The sequence below is a fragment of the Equus caballus genome, chromosome 5 (assembly GCF_041296265.1).
Source record: "Equus caballus isolate H_3958 breed thoroughbred chromosome 5, TB-T2T, whole genome shotgun sequence".
NCBI lineage: Eukaryota > Metazoa > Chordata > Mammalia > Perissodactyla > Equidae > Equus > Equus caballus.
In genome coordinates this window covers 55,374,958-55,387,785 of record NC_091688.1, presented here as the reverse complement: position 1 = coordinate 55,387,785, position 12,828 = coordinate 55,374,958, and the positions used below count along the sequence as shown (strand labels likewise).

The window sequence follows — 12,828 nt, the reverse complement described above, 5'->3', positions numbered from 1 at the left end:
CAACCTTGGGTTAGACAAAAACAGAAATGCTAGATGAAAAAAAAATTGAAAACCTCAGACTCCATCAAAATTAAAAATGTTTGTGCTTAAAAGACGTTATTAAGAAAATGGAAAGATAAGCCACAGACTGGGAAAAAATATTTTCAAATCATACATCTGTTAAAGCCACTCGAATCCAGAATATAAAGTATTCTGACAATTCAACAGTAAGATAAATAATCATTTAAAAATGGGGAAAAGATTTGTAAAGACACTTCACCTAAAAGGTATAGGTATAGGAATGTCCAATAAGCATTTGAAAAGATGTTCAGCATCATTAGTCCATTAGGGAAATTCAAATCAAAACTACAGTGAGACACCACTTCTTACCCACTAGAATGGCTATAATAAAAACGATGGACAATAGCAAGTGGAGGATGTGAAGAACAATGTTGAAAAACTGAAACATTCACTCGTTACTGGTGGAAAACACAGCCACTTTGGAAGTGTTCAGCAGCTTCTTAAGTCAAAGAGAAATTTACCATGTGACCCAGCAATTTTTCTCCTAGCTCTATACCCAAGAGAAATGAAAACATATGTCCACACAAACACTTGCATATGAATATTCATACCAGCTTTATCCATAATAGTCCCAAAAATAGAAACACTCAACTACCCATGAATTGCTGAATGAATAAACAAAATATGATATATTCAGACAATGGAATAGTATTCAGCACCTAAAAGGAGTGAAATACTGATACATGCTACAACATAGATGAACCTCAAAGGTATATTATGCTAAATAAAAGAAGCCAGATGCAAAAGACCATATGTTGTGTGTCTCCATTTATACGACATCAAGAAAAGGCAAATCTACAGAGTCAGTTGGTCAACTAGAGGTTGCCTAGAGCTTGGGAGTGGGAATGAGGAGCAGCTGCTAATGGGCAGGAGAGATCTTTTTGGGGGTGATAGAAATGTTCCAAAACAGGATTGTGGTGATGGTTACACAAGTCCATAATTTTACTTAAAATAGTTGAATTATACTGTCAACGAAAATAATCCATAACCAATCTATAAATGAAAATTTGGGCGAGTTTATTCTGAGCTTAAATCTGAGGATTATAACCCGGGAGAGTCTTTCCACAAAGGAACAGAGCACTCCAAAGAAGTGGGGGTATACAGGATGGTTATATACCCTCAAAGAGTATGTTTCACATATGATTGAAATGTCCCTTTTACAATAGTCACGAGGCTGCTCTGTCAGCACAGCGATTGATGGAAACAGCAGGTAGGTCTGCTGCCTCGGTGAACACAGCAGGGTGGCAGTCTGTTGTCTCCAGCTGAGTGGTCACAGGTGAGCGCCGCAATCGGTTCCCAGCCTAAAGAAAGATGCTTAATCTTTAAGGAGACGCCAACATTGGGAGGGGGAGAGAAGTTGCAGCTTTATCTCAAGGGCCTTTGCTCTTGCCATAGGGAATCTCTAAAGCAGATATACAATGCATGCTCAACGGCCTCGGTCAGGCCCTTTTGGAAAGACAAGGTCAGGCCGAATTACGTTTACACCAAACGGCTTCCTCACATACTCCAATATATCCTATTACTTGCCATTTTTATCTGTCAATACACTTAAAATAAGTGAATTTTATGGCATGTAAGTGATATCTCAGTAAAACTGTTTAGAAATAAAAGAAAGGTGATATTGTGGCCCCCATCAGCCTTGCCCTTTCTTTTATTTCTCACTTTCCATAGAGTTTATATTTAGCAGCTTCACTCAGAGACTCTGAACTCCTATCCTAGCGGCTTTTTAACTGAAGGCAATTCCCACTCCCAGCAGCTGGGGGAATGAGTACTCCAGTCCTGAAAGGGCTGGGGGATGTGTGTGGTTCACGTAGAGCATCACTATAGCAGGCAAAGCTCTACGATGCACCTTGGTAGTGACAAATAAAAATGGCAAGTAATAGGATATACTGGAGTACGTGAGGAAGCCACTTTGTGTAAACCTAATTTGGCCTGACCTTGTCTTTCCAAAAGGGCCTGACCGAGGCCGTTGAGCATGCATTGTATATCTGCTTTAGAGATTCCCTATGGCAAGAGCAAAGGCCCTTGAGATAAAGCTGCAACTTCTCTCCCCCTCCCAATGTTGGCGTCTCCTTAAAGATTAAGCATCTTTCTTTAGGCTGGGAACCGATTGCGGTGCTCACCTGTGACCACTCAGCTGGAGACAACAGACTGCCACCCTGCTGTGTTCACCGAGGCAGCAGACCTACCTGCTGTTTCCATCAATCGCTGTGCTGACAGAGCAGCCTCGTGACTATTGTAAAAGGGACATTTCAATCATATGTGAAACATACTCTTTGAGGGTATATAACCATCCTGTATACCCCCACTTCTTTGGAGTGCTCTGTTCCTTTGTGGAAAGACTCTCCCGGGTTATAATCCTCAGATTTAAGCTCAGAATAAACTCGCCCAAATTTTCATTTATAGATTGGTTATGGATTATTTTCATCCACAGTAGCCTCGGATAGGGCTCCACAGGTCTCAGCAAGACCAAAGGCCTGTAGGTAGTGCTGATAGCTTCAGAGAACAAGCTGCTACAACTCGGTGACCAAGGTCAACCTTTCCTAAGCAAGTGTGTTTGAGGCATTGGGAGTCAGGTCCCAAATGGGAAGTGGAGAATGTCCACAACATGGGGAGTGGGAGAGACACAGTAGGCTGTCAAACCCAATCTTTGTAGAGCACTGACTCCCAACAACTGCAGAAAACGTTGTTTTCAAGTGCATGTGGCATTTTCAGCAAGATAGACCATATGCTGGACCACAAAACAATTCTCAATAAATATCTAAGAATCAGAATCATATAGAGTATATACTCTGACCACAACAGTACTAAATTAGAAATCGATAACAATAAGATATCTAGAAAATCTCCAATTTTAGAAATTAAACAGCATACTTCTGAATAACTCATATCAAAGAAGAAATAACAAGGAAAGTTAGGAAAAATATTTTTACCTGAATGATGATAAAAATCCAATACATCAAAATTATTGGCTATAGATGACACAGTGCTTAGAGGGAAATTTACAGCTTTAAATGGGTGTAGTTGAAAAGAGGAAAAGCACAAAATCAATTATCTAAGATTTGACCATAAGAACGTTGAAAAAGAAGAGTAAATTAAACCCAAAGTAAATGAAAGGAAGCAAACAATTTTAAAAAACTAATGAAATAGAAAATAGACAATAGAGAAATATAACAGTAAGTTTTTCTGTACCCCATGCACATAACAATTTCAGATGGATTCTATATTTAAATACACATCCAGAACCATAAAGACTTTAGAAGAAAAAATTAGGAGAATATCTACGGGAATAAAAATCAGAAAGTAGTTGCTTCCACGGCAGATTGTGGGGCAGGGGTGGAAATTGACAGGGGGCAGGAAAGAACTTTCTGGAGTGAAGAAAATGTTCTATATCTTGTTTTGGGTGGTGGTTAAATGGGTGGCATAATTGCTAAGGTCCATTGAACTAAACATTTAAGATCTGGACATCTTAATGCTTGTAAATTACAATTCAATTTTTAAAAGTGGAGGAAAGACAGTATCTTGAGGAACTTATAGCGGTGGTGTCTGGGCAGCTCTGGGGCACAGGCTTCAGAAGCATCCACAGCCTCTTCAGTTCAGGCATCTGCTGCGAGTAGATTTGCAACCAAAACATGGGGTGAACACAAAGGCCTATAACAAGAGCCACTGTGGCCCACAACTACAGATCCCTACTCTCATTATTCAGGCCATAGAACTAGGTGGTTATCACTAGACAGCTTCCCTGAAGGAACCCAGAGTTCTCCAGGGGGAAACGGAAACTGAGGTTCTGGATATATTGGGTTGGTAAGATAGTCACTTCCTAAAAATCTTAATCACTCGAGCTGCCACCATTATCAATTTCTAAACTTTGCAAGATGGCAGCAATGTTTCAAACGACTCTGAGAGAGGAGACAACGGGCTAAAGTGGATTTTCCCCCCAGATGTATTTACTGCACAAGGCGAAAATTCACATTGCATTGGGAGATTTCTCCTGGTCTAGTTTAAGTTCACAGATTGTGGATCCCAGACAGCTAGCACCAACTGCCTGGTGTCCTATAGAGGCTAGAACCAAGAGTCTTTATTCACACTGTGACCTTGAAGCTCACTTTCTTGTCCCGTGCCTCAGAAGAATGAGAGATATAAGCTAAAGCTTACCATTTTTCTTGGGGGGAGGAATGCTGGAGGAGGAGCGAGGGTGGAGGTGAAGAGGCTGAGTCAGAAGGACAATACATAAAGCTCCAGTTCTGCCTTTGGGAGATAAGGAGACCAGAACCCAGGCTCTTTCATCTGGCTTGTGACACTCTAACAGGTTAGAGCTTCTGCTCCGGGGCAGTGACATGGGATTTTTGCAAAAATGCAGCGAAGGGAACAAAATGAGTTTTTGTGAGCCTGAACTACTTGATCTCTCTTTTTAGCTCTCTCCAGGGTCACTCTCTAATCCAATCTGCTTGCCTGCGTTTTCTGGTTCCTGGCGAGCATTTCTTGTTACTCAGGTTTACCCATGGCTGGGTGGAGCTGCCTTGTGACGGGAGCAGGAGGCTTTCTGGGTCAGAGGATTGTCCGCTTGCTGGTGGAGGAGAAGGAGGTACAGGAGATCAGAGCACTGGACAAAGTCTTCAGACCAGAATTGCGGGAAGAGTTTTCCAGTAAGTGAACTCGAGTCATGGGTGTGTGGCTCCATCTTAAACCCTGCATAGGTGTGGTTGTGATGGGGTGGGGGTGGTTCTTGTCTAGGGGATTAGAGAAAGTTGTAGCCAAATCAAAGCTAATCCCATGTCCAAAGTCATCAGAAAGGAAATCACAGATGGTGGGTATGAAAGACACTGAGTAGGTGTCAGGAGATTAGATTCTGGCCCTGATCCAGAACTAGAGAGGGTGACCATAGGCCAGCTACTTCAGCCTATAGGTCTCTTTTGTTCTCATCTAGAAAATCACATATAGGTTCTCTCCTTTGTCAACAACTCTTTAATGTTCAGAAGATTTTTGACTTGGCAATTACTGTGCAACATTTGCAAAGGGCAAGCAAATGCCATTAGCCTGGAGACCCCACCAGCAGGTCCCCGCTGCTCTTGATGGTCTTGGTCTTTTCACGGCTTCAGTTAGCATCTCCAGTGAAGGTGAAACAAAACGAAGTGAAGGTGAAGCTGAACGTGTGTGTGTGTGTGTGTGTGTGTGTGCGCGAGAGAGAGAGAGAGAGAATCAGAGATAGTGAGAAAAAATAAGAGAGAGAATTAGAGGGAAAGAGAAAATCGGAGACAGAAAGAGTGAGAAAGAAAGCATTAGAGGAAGAGAGAGGGAGAGAATGAGACAGAGGGAGGGGAAACTGGAGAGGGTGCATGAGTGTACAGGGCAGGAGCCAGAGACCGAGAGAGGCAGCATGAGTGGGGACATGCCTCAAGTGGAGTCCCTGTACATCTCTTTTTACCATTTGTCTCTGCTCCTCATCACCAAAAGGAAAGTGACTGCGGAATTTACTGTAGCAGCTCATTGCGCTTTTCCCAGATTGCTGCCCCAGTGCAAATGCAAAAGCTGGATTGATGGTATATTTTCCAACTTGTTTCACCCCCAGATCCTCAAAATAACCCTGTGAGGAAGGTAGGAAAGGGGTCCCACCCACTGGGACATGAGGCAATCGGGATCCACATAGGTAAAGTGACTTGCCGAGGCCCTCCGATTAATGGGTAGCAGAGCCCAGAACACAGCCCCATCACAGAGGCCCTGATCCCATGGCCCTAGGACTGACTCTTGGCAAAGTGAATCTTCAATCTCTCCCATTTCTCCCCTGTGTGCCTCCAAACCAATTCCCTGTCCCCCTCCTCAGCCCTGGTGGACTGGGTATCTACAGGCAAGCCATGGCTGCCCAGAAGTCGCCCCCTCCCCACACAGAAGGCCCCCACCTGCTCTCTGGACCTCCTCCATTGCTCTGCTCTTTTTTCCTCTTCTCTGACCTCTTCAAACATCCTATTTTCTCTAACCTCTGCTTCAAGAGTGTCTCTGATAAACAAATTCACAAATGATCAGCATCAACTCTTTCAATCCTTCCCTTCCAGCCATATTTGCAATCTGACAGCTGACGCCCAGAAAGGGGGATGCTCAACCTACAGGAACAGTTCCCCAATGTGACAAGTCAGGCGATGTCATGGAAGGGCAGAACCCTCTGTAAAGAACATCATAGAGAATCCTGACAGCGTTCTTTCTGTGCCTAGCACTGTGCTAAGTGTTTTACACGTGCTGCCTCATTTGCTCCGCATAACAACCCTATGGGACAGGTGACATTATCCTCCTTTCTTTAAAGATGAAAATACAGGCTCTAAGAGGCTGTCTTAGTTCATTCAGGCTGCTATAACAAAATACCACAGGCCAGGTAGCCTAAAGACATCGGAAATTCATTTCTCACCGTTCTGGAGTCTGGAAGTCCAAATTCAAGGCAGGGTCATGGGCTGCTGAAAGTGCTCTTCCTGATTCATAGCCTGCACCTTCACGCTGCATCCTCACACGGTGGAAGGGGCGAGGGACCTACCCTTGCAGAAGCTAATTCACTTGTTCGAGGTCCCACAGCTGGAAAATGGCAAAGCTGGATATGAACCCAGGCAGTCTAGCTGCAGCATCTGTCCTCTTAACTACTAGTTTGTCTAGAAGCTTCTCTCTGGACCTCCCTCCAACCCACATCACACAAGCACCTGCATATTCAGGATAGGCAAAACACTTGCCAAGTCCACAGAGCCTTAGGAGAAGGAGAGAGTGTGGCTCCACCACTGAGGCATCCATAGTGCCCCCTGCTGGTTTCTCTGCATCCCTGCAGACGAATGGAGTAAGTCCTTTTCTTGGCTTTGGACTTCTCCCCTCTGGACATATCAATTCCTTTGAGCCATTCTGTCTGAAGTTAGCAGCAAAGGAGAGGCAAAGGAAGAGAGGGAGGAGGGCAGACACAATCAGAGAAAATTCTACTCTCCTGCTGATTCCCAGCTGCTTCTCCCCTGCCTTTCTCCCACTTCAGGGCCTTCTTGGAGTTGTCTGACAGCAGGAAGAGACTGGGGGCAGAGCAAACTTGGCAGAGGCTTAAGGAGAGCAGATGGTTCTTCCAAGTTGTAACCCAGGAAGGAAATTCTCCAGCCTTGAATTTTTCACTCTGAGTTCCCCTCTCACTGTTCTCTGGCCTCCATTGCCAATTTCAGTTGAGTTGACTTATTCTTCCTCTGCCTCAGAAGAGTGCCAGTCCTGCATCTGGGTGACAGGGGAGTGTGAGCAAGGCTTGAAGGCAGGCACAGGCCTGAATCTATGCTAGAAATGTGACTTAGATCTGCCCCTTAGCTTCTCTGAGCCTCAGTTTCCTTGCCTGTAAAATGGAAATCAGAATACCCATCTCACGAGATACCATGAAAGGAAATCAGAAATCCATGAAGGTTGAGCACAAAGTACAAAGCACAAAATAAGTGTAGGGTGTTTATCCAAACTGCACATAGCACAGCTTTTATTCCATGAGCTAATCTGAGGTGATGAACTTACAGGCAGTGCCACTTCCCATGGACTTCAAAGGAGCCGAAGACCCTGAGGCTGTATCCGCTGCCCTTGGCTACATGGCCAGAATGTCAGGTCCTAGGTGGCTGACTCATTTTCAGCGCTGATATCTGCTTTTGATTATTTCTAATCAGAGTTTTTCAGTTAAATCCATCATTTGGCCCCATTCTAAATTCCCTGTTAATGGCTCCACTATCCTCCTGATCACCCAAGTGAAAAACTCGGGCTGACAGTGACTCTTCTGTGTCCTCTCAGCCCACCTCCAATAAGAACCAGGACCTGTCAAGGGAAGGTCTGAAAAGTCGAACCTTCTGTATCTCTCCCCTTCTCTGCTTCCACTGCGGGAACCTTGGTTCTGGTCCTCCTCGTCTGAACTTTGGCACAGGCATTCTGATTAATCTCCTTGCTTTCTATTATATCCCACACACAAATCCATTTTATATACTGCGGCCAGGCTTATTCCAAACCCATACACGATTCCTCATTCGCTATTGAATCAAATTCAAATTCTTTCCTCTTATATCCACTCTCCACAATCACCCTACTCTCCTTAATGAATTTTATGAACTTCCCATGAGTCTCTTTAACTGTTTTGTGTTCCAGGCTCACTTGACTCCTCACTGCTCCAATTCTGTTTTGGGAATGAGATGGGGTAGAAGCAGATGTTTGCTCTTCCCCTAAAAATGCTACGCATTCCGATTTCTGTAGCTTTCTTTACCTGTTCCCTTCATGGAATGTGTCCCCGTGCCCAACCTTCCCCAAGCCTGCCTCTCCTTAGAGACCTGGGTAAAATGCCACCTTTATCAGGAAACTTTCAGATCCAGAAAGCCTTCCAATGACCTGACTCATGTTCACACAGAACTCCAGAGCAAGGTCAAGCTGACCGTGCTGGAGGGAGACATTCTGGATGAGCAGTTCCTGAAGAGAGCTTGCCAGGGCGCCTCGGCTGTCATTCACACCGCCTCTATCATCGACGTCACGAACCTCTTTAACCCACAGGTCACCATGAATGTCAATGTGGAAGGTACAGTATCCTGGGGAGCAGATGGAGTGAGGTGGGCAAAAGAGGATGGGAAACAGGATAAGAAAGGGGAAGAAACCCCTATCACTGAACACCTGCTGAGCTCTGCACCAAGTGCTTTTGCTTAGCAGTACAAACTAAGAGATTCAAGGCTGCCATCCTCAGTGTTTTAAACGGGGAGACTAGGGCTAAGAAGGGCGAAGTAACTTGATCAAGGTCCCAGGGGTAGAAGAGGGAGAGCTGGGATCTAAACCCACCCCTGTGGACTCCAAAGGTCATGGAAGCTCTTTCTACTGTGACTCCAGTCAAGCATTGACTAAATTCCAACCTCAAACTCTTGACATCCAACCACCTCCTGCCTCTCCTGGGCTGGAAGCAGACCTTACAGGTGCCTCCTTAGCCGTCATTTTAGCCCTTCTGTGTGACTCTAAGGTGGTTGTCACACAGTAAGGCCAAGAACTAAGAGCTCTGTGATATGAGGTGCCCCCAAGTCAGTTACAAGTGATGAGCCACAGCTCTGGGCCCGTTTCCTTCAGGCAGGACCCCCTAGACAGGATCGCCAAGGGTAATGAGAGCATCTAGAGCCTTCCTGCTCACCTGAAAGAAGGATGCCTCTCGAGGATTCCTCTCAAAGCTGGTTCACAGGGGTCTGGCAGTACAGAATTATCCAGCACTTTCCTTCTCATAATACTCTCTTAACAATAATAGTCTCCCATTAACCATAATACCATTTCTTCAGCTCCACAGTGGGTCTACTATTAAAGAGTAGTTCCTGGCCAGGTGCCAAAGTACACCCTCCTTAGATCCCCATCCCATAAATGCCTGGTGGCTCTTTCGGAATTGAGGCTTTCCAATCTACTTTAAATCTAGACACATTCACTCAAGGGATTAGCTTAAATCGTTTATTAGCTTGCCATGTAATCTCATCACTCCGATCCCTGGAGGCCAGTCTCCCCAGTACCACAGGACCCCAACCCCCAAGCCCATCTGTCTTCCATGCCCTGCTCTACAAAGTTAGTCTACTCAGAGACTCCTTTTCTAAAGCAGCTCATTGTTTTTGGGTTTCCGGCCTAAAATAACACAATCTCAAAAAAGGCCCTTTTGGGGGCCGGCACTGTGGCTGAGTAGTTGAGTTCGCACGCTCTGCTTCGGCAGCCCAGGGTTTCACCAGTTCCGATCCTGGGGGCAGACATGGCACTGCTCATCAGGCCACGCTGAGGCGGCATCCCATATAGCACAGCCAGAAGGACCTACAACTATGTACGGGGGAGCTTTGGGGAAAAGAAGAAGAAGAAAAAAAGGCCCTTTCTGGTGTCTACTGAGCCACGCTAACACTGCCAGAAGGGTGCTAAGATTAACCAGTTGTTAGTTTTTAGTTCCTCTCTCATTATTCCTACTGTCCAAAGCTCCCAACAGCAGTGAATTTGAAAACCCTAAGAAGTGTTAGCAGCATCAGTTGACTAAAACCAGTATCACTCTCAGGTTTAGAAAATTCTTCACAACGATGGTCATTTTCCCCTCTGCAGGCAAATTAGCTCCAAATTTTCTCTGCCTCTAGATTTAATAAAAAATAAACAAAAAAACCACGAGGCTGTCTCTCCTGAAAATAAATTTCACAAAGATCTTAAAAGGGATTAAGAAATACAAGAAATAAAAAATAGTAATGAAGCTTTGCACAGGAAACTCCTTTCTTGTAGGGAAAGCACTCTGCATTACCTCTATGAGCTAAAGTCCTAGCCAGCGAAGGTATTACCACCAGAGGGCGCATTCCTCTGCCCGGTTCTCTCAACACACAAGGCCAGGGCAGGGCTCTGGAATGCTAAGTAAGAGGAAGGTTTGTCCCCACTACTTTTCATACCTGAGTACATGGAGTCACAGCCAGAATTAGGAGTGCGCTTTGTAGAGAACATACAATCAGGAATGGAGTCTGGATCTCCAACTTCTCCCCATAACTCACCAATCATTTGCTCAGTGACTCTCAAACAAGGTCCTTGTGACAAAGTTTTATTGGTCCTCAAAAAAAGAGAAAAATACAAACAATTCAATGTACATTTAAGAGTGTATAACCTATATACAACTCTGTGTGTGTGTGTGTGTGTGTGTGTGTATGATATGAGTCATTCAACTGTCCTCTTTTATCTAAGGACTAGGACTGCCCTTATTCTGAGAGTATGGCCTCCTAAGTTTTTTATTTAAAATAATCTTTCTTTAATGAGCTGGTAGGGATGATAAATGATAATTTTTTAATGTCCTTACGTGGCAAAATATAAAGTGGCAATCCTATGTCTTTTTCCAAAATTACAAGTATACACACAGGTCCATGAGTCCATCCAAAAGTCTAGAAATTCTTGCTCTCAAGAACCCAAATGTCAGTCTCTTTACATTTTTGCATTTTTCCTATGGCTATAGCACAGTCAGATCTCAGCCAGAATGCATCCTGATCTGCAATAACCACCTCACTTGCAGGGATAGTGGGGGAAGACAAGGTCTGTAGGCATGGTTGGCCTTTTGGGTTATTTCCTGATACTGACGGTGTGCTCCCCTGGGCAGGTACCCAGCTCCTATTGGAGGCCTGTTCCCAGGCTAGCGTGCCAATCTTCATCTACACCAGCTCCGTAGCGGTGGCTGGGCCCAACTCCTACAGGGAGATCATCCAGAATGGCCATGAAGAAGCACATCTCGAAACAAAATGGTCCTCTCCATACCCATACAGCAAAAAGCTTGCTGAGAAGGCTGTGCTGGCAGCTAATGGGTTGCCTCTTAAAAATGGTGGCACCTTATACACTTGTGCCTTAAGGCCCATGTTTATCTATGGGGAAGGAAGCCCAACCCTTTATTACCTTATGCATGAGGGCCTGAACAACAATGGCATCCTGACACACAACTGCAAGTTCTCCAGAGCCAACCCAGTCTATGTTGGCAACATAGCCTGGGCCCACATTATGGCCTTGAGGGCCCTGAGGGACCCCAAGAAGGCCCCAAGCATCCAAGGACAGTTCTACTACATCTCAGATGACACACCTCCCCAAAGCTATGATGACTTAACTTACACTTTGAGCAAAAAGTGGGGCTTCTGCCTTGATTCCAGAATGAGACTTCCCATATTTCTGAAGTACTGGCTTGCCTTCCTGCTGGAAATAGTGAGCTTCCTGCTCAGTCCAATTTACAAATATCGACCTCCCTTCGACCGCCACCTAGTGACATGGCAAAACAGTGTTTTTACCTTCTCCTATAAGAAAGCTCAGCGAGATATGGGATATGAGCCGCTCTTCAGCTGGGAGGAAGCCAAGAAGAGAACCACTGAGTGGATCGACGCCCTGGTAGAACCGCACCAGGAGGCCCTGAAAACAAAGACTCTCTGATCTACAGGTGACATGGATGCGGATGTTAGGAGATGTCTGCTAGACTCTCCCCTTCTGTCTTCAAACAGCAAATACCATGAGCACGAGCCCAGATCCTACTGCCTCTCTTTCACAAGATGCCCACGTTATCGTCTTCCTCTTGCCACTAGAAACTTTCCCAGTCACTCGCGCAGCCAGAATCTTCTGCCCTACCCACCTTCCAGAGGACAGACAAGATGATTTGCTGCAGCTGTTGGCACCAAAGTCTTAGTTGCTGATTCTGAGCTCTTCAGGCCTCTTTTAACTTAGAGTTTTGCCTGTTAGTTCCCGTTCCTTTGTTAAATGCAAAAGCATTTCCTATCTTTTAAAAATTCCTATTACTTCAGACAGCTCAATGAAAAGAATAATAAATGTTTTACTGCCTAACTGCCTAATCTGGAGGAAGCTGTGGTTTATGTGACTACATACCTTCCTCCTTTGCCCTCCATTTCCAGGTATCACCATCTTCTATTTAGAAAAGCAGCATGGAACTGGGGTGGGCAGAAAGTCCAGAAGGAGGACACTAAGATCAACTAAACACCTACTATGTCTAGGGCATGCACTAGATAACTGACACAGGTCACCTCATTTAACCCACACCAGCAACCTGTGAGGTAGGGACTACTATTCCATCAGTAAGGAAACATTCACGGTCGCACTAACTGGTAAGTGACCAGGCTGTTTAAACCAGAAAGACTGACTTGAAAACCCTTAAATTTCTACAGAATCATGAAGCCTGAACTGCCTAAAATTTACAGCAAAATGAGTGGGGTGCCGGAGGGTGGCTGGGTTTGTCAGCAGTGCAATGAAGCTGGGGGGGGGGGGGGGCGATCCTTGGAGAGCACAGTT

At 45.0% G+C, this 12,828-nt stretch overlaps 1 protein-coding gene across 2 annotated transcripts; it reads left to right on the top strand.

The window, feature by feature from the left end:
• Positions 1–4,338: 4,338 nt before the first annotated feature.
• HSD3B2 (hydroxy-delta-5-steroid dehydrogenase, 3 beta- and steroid delta-isomerase 2) lies at positions 4,339–12,378 on the top strand. 2 transcript variants are annotated; one of them, NM_001308637.1, is made up of 4 exons: positions 4,339–4,369; positions 4,554–4,706; positions 8,438–8,602; positions 11,150–12,374. In NM_001308637.1, the coding sequence occupies exons 2-4, from the start codon at positions 4,562–4,564 to the stop codon at positions 11,959–11,961; spliced, it is 1,122 nt and encodes a 373-aa protein (NP_001295566.1). In that variant the 5' UTR covers positions 4,339–4,369; positions 4,554–4,561; the 3' UTR covers positions 11,962–12,374.
• The last annotated feature ends 450 nt before the right edge of the window (positions 12,379–12,828 follow it).

Excerpts from the sequence above, each read along its gene's own strand:
- HSD3B2 (NM_001308637.1), top strand. The coding sequence starts at position 4,562 with ATGGCTGGGTGGAGCTGCCTTGTGACGGGAGCAGGAGGCTTTCTGGGT. Across the intron at positions 4,707-8,437 it reads ATTGCGGGAAGAGTTTTCCA|AACTCCAGAGCAAGGTCAAG; the intron begins GTAAGTGAACTC and ends ATGTTCACACAG. Across the intron at positions 8,603-11,149 it reads CATGAATGTCAATGTGGAAG|GTACCCAGCTCCTATTGGAG; the intron begins GTACAGTATCCT and ends TCCCCTGGGCAG.